Here is a 21,032-nt window from a genome sequence, read left to right on the forward strand (position 1 = left end):
TATTATGTTGAATATTGTAAGTAAGTATTTTAAGTACTTTTTCAGTGGTCATTAAGTATACTGTAAATAAGCATTAAGGATAATATAAATAAGCATTAAGAATACAATAAGCGAATATTAAGGTTTAATGGGTTAGGCTTGAAAGACGTCTTTCAAAGAGACGGTCTCTCAGAAACCTGACTGAATTGGTTTATGGGCCGGTCTCAAGAGAATTACCTTGAAACCGGCCCCATGCCTTAGAAATGATGTTTGCTTCAGAGATGGTCTATACAAAGGTTCAAACTTCAAACCCACTGTAATGGGTTATGTATGTTAAAGTAGCAAGTAGCAAGTAGCAAGTAGCAAGTGATATTGATAACTAAGCTAATCAAACAATCCTTATAATCAATAACAATTCTTAAAAAAATAGATTCCAAAAAATTAAAAAATGAAAATATAAAAGGTAATGTACACAATATCCCCAAACATTAAATTAAAAATAAAAATAATTAAATATTTTATTAAGAAAATACTGCTTCCTCTTTGCAGACCAACATAATCTCCAACTTATCAAACCCTTAACCCTAATCTATATTTTAGAACACCAATACAAAAATAATTAAAATAAATAATAATTCTAACAATATAAACAAAAATATAGAGTAACTAAATTATATTACTACTAATAATTCATACCTCTCCGATTTCATATTGTTTATTACACTTTGTCCAAAAATATGCAAAGCTTTAATTTTTGATCAAAATTAACAAACAATACAAATTAGAGCAAGAATATAATAATAATAATGATAATAATAATAATAATAATAATAATAATAATAATAATAATAATAATAATTACTATTACTATTACTAAGCTAATACTATACCTTATGAAAATATAATTACTAGAAAACAATTTCCAAAAGCCAAATTAAATTAAAAACCCTTTTATAATTTTCTTTCATAAAATTCTTCTATCAACCCTAATAATTTAATTGCAATTAAAAAAGTCATTAATTGCAATACTTAATCAACCACCTTTGGGAATTCACAAATAAAGACTACCTTTTGGGAGAAGGTGCAATTTTGCATGTAGTTTCTTTTTTTTGAGCAAATATATCTTGAAAAATCCCACTAATTAACTTTCCAATGAAAATTAATTAGCCCCTTAATTGCAATTACATGAATAATTAGCGAACTAATTAATTGCACCAAAACCCTAATCAAATTTGATGATCATCAGTGAAGAACAAGAAAGGATCAGTACTATAATCCCAAATACTATGATGATACTCATCCAAATCACCACCCAATGGTGTGGGCCAAACTAATGGTGATTCGGGTAGGTTTACCAGACCCGGATCCGAATGCCCAATGGGTTGTGACCCTAATGATAAACTTGAATCCACTGACCCAACAAGTGAACTTATCTCATCACAAAAACTTCTATGACGAAACTCAGCTTCTTGATAACAATTTTTTTGTTGTTGTTGATAAAGGATTTGATCCTCTGGTTGATGTTCCACCCCCTTATCCTGTATCTGCACCATTTGATAATGATCATCATGATGATGATTATAATGATCATTATCAATATTTATCAAACTAATTGTATTAATATTTGTATTATTAGTGTTATTGGTATTATTGATTAATCCAATAGTATTACTATTGAAATTCTCAGTAGAAGTTGTGGGTATATTTGTGGGCCATTGAACGGGCCCATGTACGATATTCGGGTAAAACGGGTATTGCAAAACGGATGTAGTAGATGGTGAGGTGGTGGATCCTACCCCAGACCCGAACCCTAACCCACTACCGTAAGGGAAGCTGAACCCAAACCCGGCAGTGGGCTTAGGAAGAATGGGCCGGAGGGAATGGGTCGGTCCAGAAGATGATGACCCGCGAGAGGAGGAAGAAGCGGTAGTGGGCCCAGAAGTAGTAGGAAGAAGAGGAGGAGAAGGTTGTAAATTAAGTTGTGCCCTAGACCCATATAAAATTATAGCTGCTCGGTCGTAAGCCCGAGCAGCATCTTCAGCAGTAGCAAATGTACCCAACCATTTACGGGTACGTTTGCGGGGTTCTCGGATCTCCGCGACCCATTTACCCCAGCTCCGTTGCCGGACACCCCGGTAACGGAACTTATTATTATCAGGCCCACCTTTTCCCCTACCCCTCTTACTACTACTACCATTAGTATTACTATTATTAGTAATAGTATTAGAAATGTTATTACTATTATTAGTAATAGAAGAAGAAGAGCTATTGTTGCTAGTTGGAGAGTCAATGGAAATTTGTTGTTGGGAAGATTTAATCTGTTGTTGTTGCATGATAATAATCTTGGGAAATAAAATTTAAAAAAAAAAAAGAAAATGAAAATAAATGGAGAGAGAAAAGGAAAGAAAGGTGGTGAAAAGAGAAGGTGCCTCGAAGGATGGTGCAGCAGCATGCAGAAGAGAAGGTCTGAATGTGGGTGGTGAAACTGTGTGAAGAAAATATGAATCGTGGACTGTTTGTAAATGGTTGGAAGAGGCGGTGAGATGCTTTATTTTCTTTCTTTCTTCTTTATATGTATGTATTTATATGTATATACAAGTATTAATATAAAAATATATTATATTAGGAGTATTATAATATAGTTACTCCATTTTGAAGTACTAGTTAAATTACGGTTTTTGACACAGTTATCGTTCTAGTTTATTTTATATATTATGGTTAATGAGTAATAAAAATTATAGTCAAATGAAATCTTATTTCAATCGTTTAATCAAATACTTTGATAAGATAATAATTTTTTATAGGTTTTAGATTTGTGTAATTCAAATATAAATAATTAAAATAATACATTGGATTGCATAAAAAGTTAAATGTAATAATTACAGTGGAATAGTGAAAGTATGAAGTAGAAAATACTCTCTCCGTTACAAAATACTTGTAACGTTTGTTTTTTGACGGAGTTTAATGCATTAATTCAATTTTCAATATCTCTAATTATGTATAATAAAAAATTATATAAATTTAATATTAATAATATTTGCATTAAGACAAATCAAATAAGATTCTACTTGAATATATTTTAGCTTATACATTAAACATTGATCATAAGTTAAAGCAGGGAGTGAATAGTGTAATATTTTCGATTTAATTTGTAAGCAATTTGAAACAAAGGAAGTAAAGAGTATAATTTATAATTGTATTGTTTTTTGTATATATATTGAATGAGATTGCTGCACTGTGAAGAAAAGTAGTAATGCAAATGCAATAAGAGGATGACTGATGACTGAACTTCTGTTTATAAGTTATTACTCATTGGGTCGAGGGGACTTTTTTTTGGGACTCTTAAAATCCATAGCTTTGGTCAATATTTTCTTGATTCCTGTACTAGTATTTTTTTAGTGAATTTTCGTCTTTTTATTTTTTATTTTATCTTTTCTCTCTTTGAATTTGTTTCCCGTAATGGAAGAAATTTTATATTAACAATTAGTTTCTTCGTATCAATTATTATACTTGTTATATTTCACTTTTTACGCAATTTAATGTGTTATTATATATATATATATATAATTATACACATCTAAAAATTATAAAAAGTTAATATATGAAAGTTTGTCATTAGAAATTCAAATAAAATCTCACTTAATCATAATTTTTTCTTACACGTTAGTCGTATTAATATGTAAAATAAGTATGAACAATAAAGCATATCAATAATTGTAATATAGGAAATATTTTAGAACGAAGAAAGTATAATTTTGAAAATTAAAAAAAAAAAAACAATTCTTTTTAGGTGGCTAAAGTGATTTTTAGTATGATCTTAGAGGATTATATATGTAAGTTTAAGAGAAAATAAAATTAAATTGAAAAAGTCATAAATGTATGCAAGAGATGAAATTAAAATAGTCATTCTATGTATATAAGAATAGGAAGATAGGATAAAATTAAAATGACATTTATTACAGGAATGACCAAAGAATCAAAGGGTTGCTTGATAAATAACATTTTCAATAATTTTGGCTTATTTTGACAATAATTAATGGTTGGATAGTCAAACAATTAAATGCTACCGTTTGTAAATTAGCTAGTTGAAATTACTTGTTCTAATAATCAATTATTTTGAACAATTTGTTTCAAGTAGTAATGTAGTATGTATAGAATCAGCTGGTCAAATCAATTGATTAATCAACAGTTCAAATTTATCTCCGAAAAATTTTTAAAAAATTAGAAAATTTATTTACTTTTGTTAATGGCTATGAATATATTTAACTGATTAGTGTTTGATAAAAAAGTAAAATAAATCCAAACATTAAAAAATATTAGCTAAAATCGATATAATCCCCACGAACTCGCCTCTTCCCTTGCTTGAAACAACCCTTATTTTTAAGTATGAATGTGTATATGTCTATTTTTTTTAAATGACAACAATAAATCACAAATTTATTTCATTAATCTAATTAACAAATAAAAAACAATAAATTAAGAATAAAACTACGTAGTTACTTATATTCAATTAACATCAATGAAACCTTATTTGATATTCTTCAAAACTCATTCTAAAAACCAACCCTTTCCCTCTTATCTCTTCTCTTAATTGGTTTGGGCTATCATGGTAAGCCTCTAAATTTTTCCATTTAAAACTTTTTTAATATGATTAGAATAAATATTTATCCTCTTTCTACAGGAGAGTTGTTCTACCCATTTATTGGGTTAATTCTACCCATATATTAGGGTTGATTTCTCTTTTCGTGAGAGTTTGGAGCTATGAAGTTTGGTTTGTAGTTGATTTGTTGGTAGAGATTAATGCGATAATGCAGCAAACAACAAAATTGCAATTACCATCAACTATATCAAATTCAATTCTATCTCAAGACTACAACAGATCGAAAGACCCCCTCGTAAAAGGCTGTGTCAAACAACAATGTGGAAGACGATATTCAGAATTGCCTAATTTAATATACAACGATCGTAGTTTTGTTAATTTTGAATTATCTTTGATTAAAGTTGTTATGTATTTGTTAATTTTTATCTAATGTCGTATGACTCTTTATTAATAAATCAGGTATTATTAAAAAAAAATTCAAACAATATACCCACTCACTAAAAATCAATAATTAAAAATAGAAGTACTTATTATCAAGGTAATGAATCGTTATTAATTATGAAATAATTGACATAAATTATATGAAAATTTGCACATATTGCTCTTTTAGGTAAAAACATTGCTTTTTAAATTTTTAATCAAAAAATCGAATATATTTGAAAAATTAAGCCCTCAAAGTAACGAAGCCTTGAGAAGCCTTGAGCTGTCGCTCATGCTCTGCTCATGCGATTGAGTCGGACTTGTAGAGTTTAGAGTATGGGAGATTGAGATTAATCTCAATGGTTTCTCTTAGCCAAATTAAGCAAATGTTTTAGAAATCATAATTAAAGAAAAGAGTTTTATGAGGTGATTATATAGCTTGGGAAGGTTATGCATGGAGGGGGCGTACTATGGAGAATATAAGTTTTCATTTCGGTACAAGCATAAGTACGCCATGGAAAAAAGAGCAACGACTTTGATTTTGTTTATCCTGTGTCTCTTGCTCGACCGAAATTTGAATTGATCATACCTTATTACTAAAAACCATGAAAAATTATCAAGTGCTACAACTAAAATTAATTATATCATTGGTTAAAAAATGATTGATATTTGATCTTGATCAATATCTCTATCATTAAACTATGTTAATTAGTATATATTTATAGTTAAATTCAGTAAATTGGAGAATATAACATACTGTATAATATATTATCAGCAAATCTCTTGTGAGACGGTCGCATATGTGCGACCATTTACAGGTCCAACCCATAATTTTAAAGCTACTATTTTAAAGCTTGAAATGGAATTTTGGACCTTGAAATAGTATTTTAAGTCTTGAATTTGAAAAATTTTAAACCATTGGAATAAACATTATAACTCTTAAAATGGATATTTTACAGTTAGAATAAATAAGTAAAATATAAAATCAAGGGTTGGAGTAAGGGTTTTAAGAGTTAGAATTGACATTTTAAGTGGTGGAATGGATATTTTAAGGGGGTTAAAGTTGATAGCTAAAAAATTAAGTTAAGCATCTGGAGAAGAAAGATCAAAGGTTGAAATAGGGGTTTTAAGTGTTACATTTTGGCTTTTTAAGTCTTCAAATGGGTATTTTTAAGGCTTTAACATAACAAGTATAAAGTTTTTTGGATGCACGCGTGAGGTGACCGCATATAAGTTTTTGTGATATAATGTTGACAATTTTCAAAATTACAGAATTAATTTATATATATAATTGTCAAAATTAAGCATTTCTACTGCATAATATCTTTATTTTTATTCTTTTAATATCATATACTTATATATATATTGACTAAAAAATCATATATTATACGAATGTCTATACTAGTTATCTCGGATTGATACAATACTCTATCCAAAAGTATCAAGTGTAATAGGAATATAAAAGAGTCTGGACCATGTATGAAAAGCGGTTGCATCATTGTAGGCTACTTGCACTTCCTGCAGTTACTCCTACTACATGATTATTGATTAGCTTTTGTATCAGGTCAGAAAATAGTTGCAAGTGGGCTGCTTCTTTCAACTAGATTTTTTAAGGAACTCTATTTATGTTTATCCGTTCGCTATATTTGCTACACCTTATAATCTAATGAATTTGTCCAATTTCAATTTTATTGTCTTCAATAATTTTTTTTTCATTTTATTTTTAAGCATTATTTCATCATTTTTACTTTTAATTTTTTCTTTAATTTTTAAATACCACACTATTTGAACATATTGTTTCCAATTTATTAATCTTGGACGCCATTAATAAATGGGACAAACTAACTGAAATGAAGGAAATATATATCTTTTAAAAGGCTTTCATATAAACTGAAATGTTACAAATAAAATAGAGGAATCATACCTTACTAATATCTGTTAGAGTAATAAACAAAAAAATTATCAAATATGTTTCAGTTGAAAGTTGAAACATATACAACTTTTACTATATAAGGTCTTGGGTTCGATTTCGCTACTCTCATTCTCTTCCTTTGGCCTACCTTGTACTCTCTAAAATAAATGATGTACTCTCTAAGATAAAATAAAAATGGATGAATGATAACATAAAAATAAATGAATTTAAAAATAAAACAAGAAGAAAAAACATTAGAGAGTTTGGCAAAATAGCGTGTAAAAAATTATAGCTTATTTAGGTATAGATATATAGTTGACTGGTTAAACCATCTAATGCTATTGTATGGTAAATTTTCTAGTTGAAACAATATGTTAAGAATCAACTAATTAAATATTTTACAATAAAAATAGCTATATTTTGGGTCTAATAGAGGAGATTGAAAGACAACAAACCATACTCTTATCCAGGGATGTAAGTAATTTGGTGAAAAACCAAATACCGAACCGAATCAAATCGAATAAGTAATTTGATTTGACTATATTTTAAATTTGGTTTGGTTTGGACTCGGTTTAGGGTCCAACAAAACCGAATAATCGAAAAAACCAAAATGTTAAAGACATGTTATATCTTCCATTTGATTTGTTTGAATTTTTGCCCTTATTTTTAGAATTTTGTTAAAAGTTTTTTACTTGTTCAAATTAAAAACCCTAAAATTATTAATATTGATTTAGGAGCTTTAGAAAGAATAAATTTGAAACAATACCTGCAAATTTGATTTTCGGTGCAAAATATACAAATCGGTGCAATTCGGTCTATTCGGTTCAATTTGGATTGATATTTTAAAATTCGATTCGGTTCACGTTGGATTATAAATATTATGATTTGGATTTGGACTGAAAATATCAAAACCGAATTTTATTCGATTTGATTTGGATTTGTATAGAATCCAAACCAAAAACCAAACTTTCACCCCTACTCTTATCAAAGAAAATAAAGATGTTGCTCCCATTAACGTGTTTATAATTAGCTGGTCAAATTAGTTGATAAAATTAAATGTTCAAATTTGTCACTCCAATTAACTATCACTATAGCAAGTATAATGAAATGTAGAAAGTATAATGCTACTTTTATGGCGGTATATGGCCATTGTATAAGAGGTTTAGCATCAATTATCAAACTCAATAAGCAAAAGTGAGATTGAATTTTAGTAATTTCTCTGTTTCTATTTAATGTTTTCATAAGTTTATTTAGAGTTATTTAAAATTAACCTAATTAATTAAAATTAAACATAACTTATTCTTACATGATATTAACCCATATATAATAATCAAATAAGCTTAATTCAATATATCATTCAAAAAATCTAATTAAACACCCAAACAAACACCTCAAATAGTCAATACTAATATGGTAGTAGCTAGTATAGAAAAATTAATTGAATGGATAATTTTTGCTGATTTTGATGCATGTGGTGGCCAGTCAGTGTCTTGTAACTCACAATTTACGAAGGAGAGAATATAAGACATAAATTAGGGGACAACTTAGGGAGCTTGCAACATGTAAAATGGGCTGGTTCAACTAAACCCGACCATAAACATCAACAATCATATATAAAACGGTTTGGTTTGATTTCGATCATGTATTGAACATTTGATTTGATTTGGTCTAAAATTATGTAGTAATTTTAAATAAATCTAACTAGTTTTTGTGAATGAGTTTTCAATAATATCTTACACTGATCCCGTTAAACTTCTATGTTCTATACATCGAGAAGTAAGGGTCATCCTTGTCATCTTCGTCCACCTTTTGTCCTTAATGTTCAGTTATTGATGTTCTATACACTGATCCTTTTGTCCTTTTGGTGCAATTTGTGATGGTGGTGGGTTATCTTCATTACCAGCCATTTCTAAAGAAAGGAGAAACAGAGAAAAAAAAATCGAGAGGAGAGAGAACGAGGAAGGTGTAAAAAAAAGAGGAAGGTGAAAAGACTTCGTTAAATTGGAAGAAGCAAGAAAAAAAAATTAAAAAAAAATAATGATAATAATAATTAACCTGCTCTTATACCATGAAAGAGAGATACATGAAAAACTTTTCTCTGTATTTTCTTCAATGAAGGCCAATGGATTTTATGTGTTTATATCCTAGTAATCAAGATCTTGGCTAATTATGGAAAACCCACTAATCTACCCAAAATACAAGATATTGAAGTGTTGAAAATATCCTAATCAAATCACCTAAGGATACTAACAAAGATTTACATATATTTCCATAATATTTCCCGTAATTTCCGCAATAATAATTTTAATCTTTCTTACGGTCTTAAACTTTGACACTTTCGGGTGCAAGTTAAATCTTTTTACTTCGAACAATACTCTTCAACTTGTATTAAAAGCAGTCTCTAAAAAGTGACTAAGGGTAAAAATTTAAGGATATATATAACCAATGTAATTTTTACCAAATTAGGAAATTATTCTACCTTAACTCTCAAACTTGCCCTTACGCTTGATATGCACACCTTAATCATATAATATCTCAGTTACGACTCTTCATTCTTTCCATCCCCTTAATCCTATGATCACATTTTATTGGATATTCACCTAAAACCATTTTTTATAATATCTCTACTCGATCATGTTATATGTACAAAATTGACATTTAATATACTCTGTCTTAATCCTACTTGATTTAATCTCATGTGACTTCATCTCTTATTTACATCATTCTATCTTTTATACTTTACCTCCTTTTGAGTCTCATCTAGTACTTCCTCAATTCTAAAATACTTGTAACATTTGTTGTTTCAAGCAGTCTAATATACTAATTCAATCTTTAATATCTCTAATTACGTATATTAAAAATTATAAAATTTTGATAATAATAACCTTTGCATTAAAACGAATCAAACAAGATCTCACTTAGCTATATTTTAACTTATAAATTAAAATTAATTACAATTTAAAAGTAATAAATAAATAGTATCATATTTTCTAATATTACAACTAATATAAAACGGGAAGTGCATTATCAATAAAGTTTAATACCCTCACTTGAGGAAGTGGCTTGTACATTTAGTAACTAGTATATTGTATACGAGTTGTACAAGTTGAGAAGATAAGTATAATTGTAGTATTGTACATAGTAGGCGTCACGTGTGCATCTATCTTAATTTACCAGCTCTATTATTTCTGTTATAGTGATACAGTTGGAAGCAAGTAAACCATGCTTTTATAAGAAACCCATGTAAATATTGAGTCTATCATAGTTAGCTCAGAATACATGATAACATGTAATCCTTTCTTGAACTTAACTATTTATTTTAATTTTTTTATTTTAATCGTCCTAATAAATTTAATTCATTTTAATTTTTAAATTTGACTCACTACTTCTTATTTTCTATATAGTCTCTTTTATTTTTATATATTCTACAACTTAAATTTATATTACTCAAATTAATCTTTGTGCTAAAATTAAATAGAGCTAAATGGTTTGGATGTGAAGAGTATAGTTTTATATTTCTTCCGTTTCATTATACTTGCTATATTTAATTTTTTATGCATTTTAATACGTTATTTTGTTTATTTATATGTAATTATACAATTATAAAAATTATAAAAAGTTAATATTATGAAAGTATGCGATTAGAGAATTCAGACAATATCTTACTTGACTATATTTTTATTTACATATTAATCGCAATATATAATATAAACTTGAATGATAATAGTGCACATAATCAAAATGTAGCAAGTATTTCGGAACGAAGGAAGTATTTGATAAATATCAATGATTTATAAAATTTATTAGGTGAAAGATTCACATGGGAAATAAGCAATAATGCTGGCTATTGAATGGAACAATCCTTTTACTATTGCTCTAGAAAAGATTCACGATCAAAATAAAATCTTTAAAGATTCCAATCACTTTATTAATAATACGGAGTAAAAGTCTTGTAGGTACATATTTGGTCGATATTATTTTAATATGAATCAACTTAATAATATCAGTATTTTTTAAATATAATACTTGATTATATTTATCAAGTAAAACTACATATTCTTTTTGTTCTTTTTAATATTCATCACTTTTTATATTAGTTTGTCCCACTTATTTTGCATATATTTTTTTTGTTAATCGTCTCATTTTTTTCATTTTAATCTCATTCAAAAACTTATTTATCTTTTTCTCCATCTTAACCACTCATTTTTATTATTCACTTGTTTTTTTGTTTTATTTTCCAACATAATTTTCTTTTCTACTAAATTTCACCCAAAAAGTTTTGGGTGCATTCTCATAGAGACAAAAAGAATATTATTTTAATATCTTTTAAGGTCAGTCCACGCTTAAAGTACTAACTAATTAAAATTTTACTCCTACCATAAAGGTAGCTAGTACAACGATTATGAAACCTTAATCATAAAAAACTACAATCGGATTGAGCTGATTCATGTGCAAGATTACTATTGGCGATCACTCAAGTTTGGTGTTTATATATGTGGTCATTTTTATTTCTCAGTTGTCAATAATACAAAAAAGTTTTATTTCTTGTATTGATTATTTGTATAAGATTGTTGGTTAACATTTTTAATCAATGGAGAAACACAACGATCAAAAAGAAACTTGCGATAGTGTAAGAGAGTAAAATCTTGTGAGTATATTGAGTACATAGATATTACTCAAAAATAAAAATCAAATTCTCTTTTTTTTTTGATGAAGTATATTTCCTTTAAATAAGAAAATTCTTACAATATGGTTATGACTTTATGACAAGGTAAAGAACTAGGAATATTACCCACCCGTACAAAATAATTGCTACTACTTTCATTTCCTTTTGTAAGTTTTTTTTTTTTTTTTAATGACGGTTATGATGCGAATTAAAAATATTAATGATCAAAATTTACTTAAAAAAGTTGTGCCAAAAATAATATGTCTTCAATTTTTCAGTTGAGGGAGATTGGAGAATCATAAATTGGTCTAATAATTGAAAATTTTATATTTCTATCTTAACGATAAGAGTTTAATTTTCGCCAGCTACGAAAATGATTGATTTCGCTTTATCCTTAGCTATAGGGTTTTAAAAACAAGTCCAGAGTACCATAAACCGCCACTTAAGAAATGAAGAAATTTGTTACCCAGAAGTTTTGATTTATGATTAAAACAGTAGCTAATTTTTTGCAGGCAAAAATCAATCTTTTCAACTCAGGCTACTTCCACCATATCATATTCACACCTCAATCATCTCAGATTCGCCTTCCTGTCTGAAATAATTCAAAACACCGAGAAAATAAGCCATGAATAACAAGCAAACACTGATGAAACGTAGTGATATTCAGGGTGAGTGGTATAGAATCAAATGAATTGAAAACTAATGACATTCTTGGAATATTTGGTTAATCTTTTCTACATCCTCCTATGCAATTGGGTTAATCAAACTGCCTTTCAAAACCCCAACTGTGCCAGGCAAATGATCGATGCTTTAAAGCAAATATTAGTTTCAAATCTGATATAGAAATGAACGCAAAAGATAATATTACGAAAACAACACACAATCTGTACTCTCCCTGAAGCTCATCCAATCAACCAAGAGTCTAGCTTCCAGAGGCAGCAGGTACAGCTACTGGTTTCGAGTCTTCTTCCTTCTCGTGCTCTTTGTTGAGCATCTAAAATAGCACAATAAACCTCATTAACAGCCATCAAGTAAAATCCATTTCATTAAAAAAAAAAAATACAATGTTGTAGGCGTTTCTATCAATTAACTCTTAACATTTCATTGCATTTCTTCAAATACATGATGAATTCAAATGGAGCACACAAACAAATAATTCCCTAATAACATTCAAGCATAGTTGAAATGAAACAAAATTCCCACAAGAGTGAGAGACCCCTACAGAACAGCATCAGCTTTACCCTTGAACTAACATAACTGCTACATGTACAATTAATCAGGCAATCAACTCTTTTGATTTTCCCCTCTTCTCTCTCAGCTCCTCACTCTATTTCCCGTCCAGTGTAGAAACTTATGCTTATGCACGTTATCAGCCACCAAATAACCAACACATGCACACTTCAACACCAAAGGGGGGTTAAAAGAACTGACAAAAACAGACATAAATAACATAGATGCATGACAAAGAAGCAGCAAGAATAAGGCCCAGGAGAAGAATCATGATAAAGCCCCCAACAAATAAGGCATCTAGACCCAGTGTCTGCGCCCAGATGAGACCATACACAATCACAGAGTATTCTAGATGGGGGAGCCCGCACATGTATCCCCCAGCCACCAAAGTATAGCATACACTGTACACAACAAGAGTTAACCAAGGGGAACCCCACTTGGAACACGTCTCTAAATGCACCATTGCATGTACATGACAGTATTATTTGGACTTTGGATAGAGTTAAACTTGGTATCACAAACATTTAAAAGGACCATACTAGATGAATATATAAATATATGTAGATCACCCTCACTTGGCCATTTTTTTAACTTCATCCATAAATTAAGGAAAGTCTCACCTTGTTATTGATCAGGTTGTGGAGTGCAATAATACTGCGGATGATAGAAGACACATATATGACCAGCATCATGTCATTTGTTTTGACTGTGATAAAACAGAATAAAAGCAGCACACAGTTACAAAACAGTAATAGCAACAATCTAGAGAAGACAGAGAATGGATTTCCTTCATACTTGCAAAAGCCTTGACTAAATTAGGCACACTAAGATTTGGAAGAAGGTTGAACGCATCCTACACATAAAATAATAGTAGGATTAGTATGTAAGCTTATAATGAAAAATCAATAGTGAAGGAGTAAATAACACTAAATAATATAAGATTCCTAGCAAAAGGGCTTATTACCATGAGAGAACATGTTCAATTCTTTTCTTTGAACATTCAAATTAATGAATATCTATATTTTAATGCAACGTAATCAAAAACTAACAAGTGACTAATCCAAAAGTAGTACTAGAAAAAAGCTTCATTTCAAGGACATGGATACAAAACCAAATAGAACACATTCGTGAAATCAGATAGTGGTGTCACAGAAAAAAAAATAAAACCTATGCTTAACAATTTGCTTTCACAATCCGTTTACACTTAATGCGCGTTGAAAAGCCAGCCATGGGCCCATGGGAGATATGTGCCCCAACATTTTAAAATTAACATTAGATACATAGTTGGTTCCCTGTGTCAAAGGAAATCACCCAATAGCAATCATAGTTGATGTAAAATTCTTGGTAGAGGTAAACAAACTTTAACAAACCCCATAGTAAAAGCAATTATTAGTTGATTCTCATAAGTAATCATGCAAACCCCACCCCGACCTCCACTCCTCCACTTCCATCCACCATATACCTAAACTTAATTTAGACCAGTAGGCCACAACCGGATTCCTGAAAAGAAGTATGATAGAAGAGCTACATAAAGAGTTAAAGAAAACAACAGCACCAGGAATGCAAAAAGATAAATGAGAATGAACAAAAACCTGCAAATGGTATAGTATTTCATGATTGAGGGGGAGCTTTCCCTCAATTACAAGATCAAGATAACTTCGGATCTCTTTGAGACGAGCATCTAACCCCTTAAGAGCTGCAAGTTTCCCGGTAACCTGTAACATTAGAAAAAAGACCTTTTATTTATCTAAAAGAAACATCATAACAAACCAATATAAAGCAAGTGAATAAAGAATTAATCCCTTTAGAGAAGTTTGAGAGCCAAAATATAGAAAACTTACTTCAGTCGCCAGAGTACTGATAGTTGTATCCTTCACATCTCTGAGCAAGTGTTCCACTCCTATAGGTATAAACCACACATCATTAGTCACACTCAACAGACATAGGTTCTAATATGGGTCAAAAAAGATATTTGGATGAAAAATAACCAAAGATTTTCACCAGGATAACCTACCAATTTCCTCCACTTCATGGGCAGCAATTTCAGATGGAACATGAACAAATACCTTCTGGCTTTTCTGTGTTGCATTCTGCAAATTTTATTCAAGTACCTATACATTAGCTACAGAAGGCCCCAACTCTGTCCTAAAAATAGAAATGACCAACAAATTTGTACAATTTAAAGCTAAACAGCAAGACAAAAAAAGATCCAAACAATCATTACACAGCAAGAACAATTTAAATGTTACCTCTTTCACTTCTTCAACAGCATAGTAAGCCTTTGTGGGTATTCCCAGCTCTTCTGGTTGAACGTCAATTATAACTAAGACAGGATTTGGAACATAGCTACAGCATCACAAAAAGGTATAGCTAGGGTCAGTTTAAGCGAACAACAAACTAGCTTAACGAATTAGAAAAAAGTTCAACAAAATTGGCGACCACCAAATCTAAAATGCTAAACATCCCAAAGATTAAGATTAGTACAGCAGCAAGCCAATATTTGAAACATCAAAATTCATATCTCCTTTGATGTAGCAGGTAGCACCAGACACAAAGATACTTAATGTACCTTGTCCATGATACTCAATGTATACACGTTGACAGATCAAACACAGCAGAGTTCAATCAATTGTCACAAGACCGGGCAGTCGGCGCATGCCATTCATCAAAGCCATCACCAGGTTTAAAGCTTCATGTCTTTTCAACTTTTCCATTAAAATATTCACATAGATATATTTTAATTTCTTATAGTAGTCGGTTCTCAATACAATATTATAACAAGCTCATTCTTATAAAATGTCTCGCATGAATTTCTCTTTGCTTTCCCACTGTTTTCTAAAAATGTCATTTTCAACAAGAGGATCAAGATACTAGAAGGTTCAAAGTGAAGATTGAAATATCAGGTATTACCCTTGCGCGATTCAGAATGTTGATGGTAGGACATGGTTACTAAAGATAGACATCAAATTGAATCAGCACAGCTCCTCATAATTCAAATGATCAGATTCTCCAGACTTCTCCAGCCTCTTTCTGAAATTATAAGTACCCAGGCTATGATGGCACCTTATACTCTAAACTGTGCCTGGCTCATGATTTATTAAAAGGATTCTTTATGTACTAAAAACATCTTATAACAATATTATTTTAAAAAAACACTATGTCTGGCTTCAGAAGAAGCACTAGGCTTTTGAAGGATATCTAAGCAAAGCGTATAGAACAGCACAGAACATATATCAAGATGTCGGAATCACATCAGGTGCTTGTGATAGCTCAATGACAAAAGAGGAAACAAATACAAGACACCTTTTCAGATTTGGTGAAAAAATCTTTGGAAAAACAACCCACAAGTGGCAATACCACCTTAGTCACACTGGACTGTTCTAAATTATGGCAACTCTAAACCTTCTAAACATGGTGCAAAAGTTTAGTCTCGGTCATGGTCACAAAATAGTTTTTGCGGTCAATGCAAATGGTTTAGCGGTTGTCTAGCATATATTTCACTTGATGCAACACGGTGATATTTTGCACTACACTCCAAACTTAAATACATGGTCAGATCTTCTATAAATATCAAACACTTACATTAATACTCTTCACATTTTTGTTTGATGCATTGATGGAGGATAGCTAGTTTAAGAGACATAGAAAATAAATTTTGGAGACAATAGGCAAGGAAGGAAATAATGTGTGCTAAAAGGAAACCCAAGACAAGGGATGCGGAGAAGAAAAGGTATTATTAGCATCAAAATAAAACTAAAGAAGGGTATGAAGTGTATTAATGAGACGAAAATCAAGGATTGAAGGGAGATTTCACATTGACAGCTTTGAATAACTCGGACTCAGTCCCCGTAGTCATCTACAAATGCTGCAATGCATCCGCTTTAAGATCCTTACAAAAAAGTGATAATTATATTTGAGGGAATGCAGTAGTACCACATGCATCTTTGCTAAACTACCAAATAATGATGAAGAGATAACATTAAGTGATTCAGTGGAAGGACTATATGAAGAGAAAACCCTATAATACAAATGCAACATTGTTAGATGCTTCAAGAAAGAAACAGGTCTCTTACTCATTAAACAATCTATGAATATCCAAATCATTCTCCCGAAGCTTAGGACCGGTACTGTACCAGCCTACAACATGCTCCTTAGCTGCAAATAAAAAACATCAAAACTTCAGAACGAGTGCAAACTGAAGACACATACAAGATAATAGTAACTAGTAAGATTTCAGAGATTATAAACCATTAATCCTCCTGTACATGGAATACATAGATTCATGGTAATTGTGATCAAGAAACCATATTCCTGGGTCTTTGTCTTCTTCCTCAAAAGGAACTGCAATTATCACAGTTACATGTCAGAGTACGACCATAGACCAAAAAAAAAGGGAAGGGATATGAATTAGTTCCTCAACTAGCAAGTAGCAAACTTGCAATCACTTTTGCTAAGTTAACATTACATGATTTAACAGCTAAAAGAACTAGAACGTAATCTTAGTACGTGAGATTGATGTGACTTACACACATACATGATGGAATCAGAAACAAAAAATCATGTAATGGTAACTTAATATAAGTGTTGGTTGTGCAAAAGGAAAAGCAGTATTAAAACCAAACATCAGACAATGATGCAACGAAACTAATCCCACACCAAAAGGGTCCAAGAAAATCAAGATACTTGACATTACCACTGGATTACACACAGATTGTACACAACCTAACCTTTTCAACTAAAAACAAACATTTCCACTAACACAAATTTAACTTTTGAGCGATGAAAACATGCTAGAACTGGGTTGTCACAAAAGCCAATGCATTAAGGGATTCACAACTCTTAGCTCTAGCTAATTCATGTAGGACATACATAACCAACCGTTTCACAGTTATTGTTGCTTGGCAATACCCAAAATTAAAAAACATGGTTAGAATTCTGACTATACCAAGCACAATCTGATCATAGTGCAAAAATACGATTTTGGTTGGTTAGGGTAACAATTACAAAACGGATTTTGCGGTTGTCTCAGCCAAGCTCAAAAACCTTCAAGATACGATTGCAACCAGTGATGCAGCCTTCTTTTGGCACCATGTATCCAGCAATTTTCACTGCATGTTACTAGGTGCCATATTATATCCTTTAAAATCAATTTCTAGAAACAGAACAGTTATATCCAAACTAAAAGTCATAGGTTTATGAATATAAACTATGAACAACCATCTCATTTGATCAAATTGAAATTCACATCTTCCATGAGTGTACAGATTAAACAAGTGTTCCGCCTAATGGAGTCCCACTAATAGCATTTAACAAATAAAATTCAAATAAAAAGAATAAAACCACGCCCTCGGTCAGCTTCTTGTCTAGTTTCAGCATCTAAAATATGGCAAGATACAAGTTGTATGATGAACTTAATTTTTCCCATAACATACATATTATTATTCAGGTCCATAATGAAAATTGACTTCCCAGTCACTAAAATGCCAGATAATGATTAGCAAGCAACCAAACAATGTCTAGGTTAATAACTGTTATTGATTCCTGAATTGCAAACTCAATATCCTCACCAGAATGGTGAAACAATGCGAACCTTAACAAAAATACCGCTATAAATTAATCGAAAACCCTAGCCAAAAAAATACAGAAATTAGGCTATCAAATGTGAACCCTAAACCCTAAATCTAAATACCATATGATCAAACGAAAATCAAAATTAAAAATTGAAACAATTTTGATAAGTTTAGATCCAGAAATTACCGGCATAGCTGTTTGTAATATCAACAGTACCCTTGGCGGAACTTCCAAGCAAAACACCGACAACACGCTTCTTTGTGTCGCGCGCAACACGATTGAAGTGATCGACGATGCTAAGAAGCACTAATGGATGAACCACCACTTTTTGGATTGCCCTAGATGATATCTGTTGAGATTTTATGACGTCCATACTCGAATTTTTCAACTCTAAACAAGAACCCTAATAATTTTATGAATTTGGGACTGAAATGAGACCTAAATTTAGCAATAACAAATGTAAAGTAGTTTCTTTTCTAGGTGTTTGAGAGGGGTTTCTTGTGCGGTACTCCGGTGTTTATTTTCTTGTTCGGTACTTCGTTCTATGGTGGAACTAAGCAAGTCTTGTACGATCATTTTGAGACGGCTCATATAAGCATTTTATTATTGAAAAATAATAAAATTTAAATTTTGCACTTGTATAAAAGTGTTTTTTTAAAATAGTTTAGACTGATTTATTGAGATTGTATTACGGTGAAACAGCATCAATAAAAAATAAGTGGCCAATTAAGCTTGCATTTCAAAGTACATTGTAAGTATATACTTTTAATTTAATTTAATTTATTTATTTATTAATAGGAAATAAAATGACTATTACAATATAATTGATAATTATAATTATATGAATAGATATGTACATACTCGATATTAAATGCATTGTACTATATGTCATTTTCTAACTGAATATATTGTAGATGATTACACATGACAATTTAATAGAATAATATATAATTCTATTTAGTTATCATGTGTAATGTTGAAATATTTATTTAATTTTCTTATATTAATTAATTAATTGAATATATTATAAATTGTATGAAATTGATTATCATTCATATAATCATAAAAAAGATATTTGTTTCTTTATGGAAAATATATAAATATTCCTTAATCTTTTTAGATTCTTATCTAAGTTTTAAGAATTGATGTAAAAATTAATTCATTTGGCAAGTCTTAAACAAATTACATTTGTCATTTGTCATTTTTCAACTCTTTTATTATATAAGTATTAAACCTCGTGCAATGCATGAATTTCTTAATAAGAAAATGTTTATGTAAATATAACTTTTAAAAATATGTAATAAAAATCAATACTCACTACAATTTGGGCCATGGAGCCATTCATCAACTCCAGCCTTTTAACATTTGGGCCTCTAGCCACTTTGAACACAAGTGCCGTGGCCTAATTATTGAACTTCGAATCGATGCAAATCTGCAAGACAAGAAATAATGATGATTAGCCGATTAGTCACCCTAAATTAGTTACAAAATTTGTAACAAAAATTTAGATACTATGAAAACAAATACTTCATTTACCATAAATACCTACTTTACATATCATAAGAACACCTACTTTATATATAATAAATACCTATTATAAATATTATAAACACCTACTAAAACTACTGTAAACATAGACTTTATGTGAAGTAAATGTTTACAAAAATTTTGAGTGGGACGACAATCTCATAATGAGACGCGACTCATATATGAAATTTAGCCCAATAAAACAAATTACACAAAATCTCATGAAAGACTGTCTCTCTTTCATGGGTTGGCCCATTTTTTTAAAAAAAAAAATTCAAAATTTGGTCTTATCAAAAAACTAAAATTGTGAATTTTCAAAAATTAAACTCTCTTATTAATTGTCCAACATCTATGTCATTTTTTATTTTTCCTTTATTAACTTCTTCACCTTCCTTCTTCTCATGCTTTTCTTTCTCAAGCTTTCTTTTCTCAAACTTTCTCCATTTTTCAGGGCATTACTTGTTGAATCAACACGTTTGATTAATTTTTTCATCTTTTCATCTTCTTTATTTTTCTTTGTTCATAGGTAAACAAGTTGGATTCATTTATTTGTTAATTCTTTTTTTTTTTTCGTTTTTTAGGGTATTTTTGACAGATTTATTTTTCTCAAACTTTCTCCATTTTTCAGACCATAACCTGTTGAATCAACAAGTTTGATAAATTTTTCATCTTTTCGTCTTCTTTATTTTTCTTTGTTCATAAGTAAACAAGTTTGATTCATTTATTTGTTAATATAATTTTTTTTAAGGGTTTGTTTAATAATATGAATTTCGCGCGGATAATATGTACTTTTTTTGTGTGAACAATATGTAATTCTTTTGCTACATTTATGGAAACCTATAAGAAGAAAGCAAGCTTGATAAAGGATTATTAATCCCAAATACAAGAACACAAAGTTGTATTATGTCAAATTGGAAACAAAAGAAAGGATGTGAATGAAATTAGCATCAAACATACTGTAAGTAGGCATTAAATATATTGTAAGTAAATTGGCATCAAACATACTGTAAGTAGGCATTAAGCATACTGTAAATAGTCATTAAGCATACTGTAAGTAAGTATTAAGAATGTTGTAAATAGGCATTAGGCATACTGTAAGTATGCATTAAGCATATTGTACATAGGCA

The 21,032-nt window shown here is 30.1% G+C and overlaps 2 protein-coding genes across 2 annotated transcripts; both read right to left on the bottom strand.

The window, feature by feature from the left end:
• Positions 1-931: 931 nt before the first annotated feature.
• LOC130804273 (ethylene-responsive transcription factor ABI4-like) lies at positions 932-2,462 on the bottom strand. Its single transcript, XM_057668660.1, has one exon. The coding sequence runs from the start codon at positions 2,310-2,312 to the stop codon at positions 1,206-1,208; it is 1,107 nt and encodes a 368-aa protein (XP_057524643.1). The 5' UTR covers positions 2,313-2,462; the 3' UTR covers positions 932-1,205.
• Positions 2,463-12,221: 9,759 nt separating this feature from the next.
• On the bottom strand, positions 12,222-18,952 carry LOC130804219 (26S proteasome non-ATPase regulatory subunit 7 homolog A-like). The gene is made up of 10 exons (XM_057668586.1): positions 18,565-18,952; positions 17,056-17,148; positions 16,881-16,962; positions 15,057-15,153; positions 14,822-14,897; positions 14,649-14,707; positions 14,400-14,522; positions 13,603-13,660; positions 13,428-13,513; positions 12,222-12,571 (listed from the first exon to the last, which is right to left on the bottom strand). Exons 1-10 carry the CDS (start codon positions 18,749-18,751, stop codon positions 12,500-12,502), a joined length of 933 nt encoding a protein of 310 aa, XP_057524569.1. The 5' UTR covers positions 18,752-18,952; the 3' UTR covers positions 12,222-12,499.
• Positions 18,953-21,032: the final 2,080 nt, after the last annotated feature.

This window comes from Amaranthus tricolor, chromosome 17 (genome assembly GCF_026212465.1).
Source record: "Amaranthus tricolor cultivar Red isolate AtriRed21 chromosome 17, ASM2621246v1, whole genome shotgun sequence".
NCBI classification, from domain to species: Eukaryota; Viridiplantae; Streptophyta; class Magnoliopsida; order Caryophyllales; family Amaranthaceae; genus Amaranthus; species Amaranthus tricolor.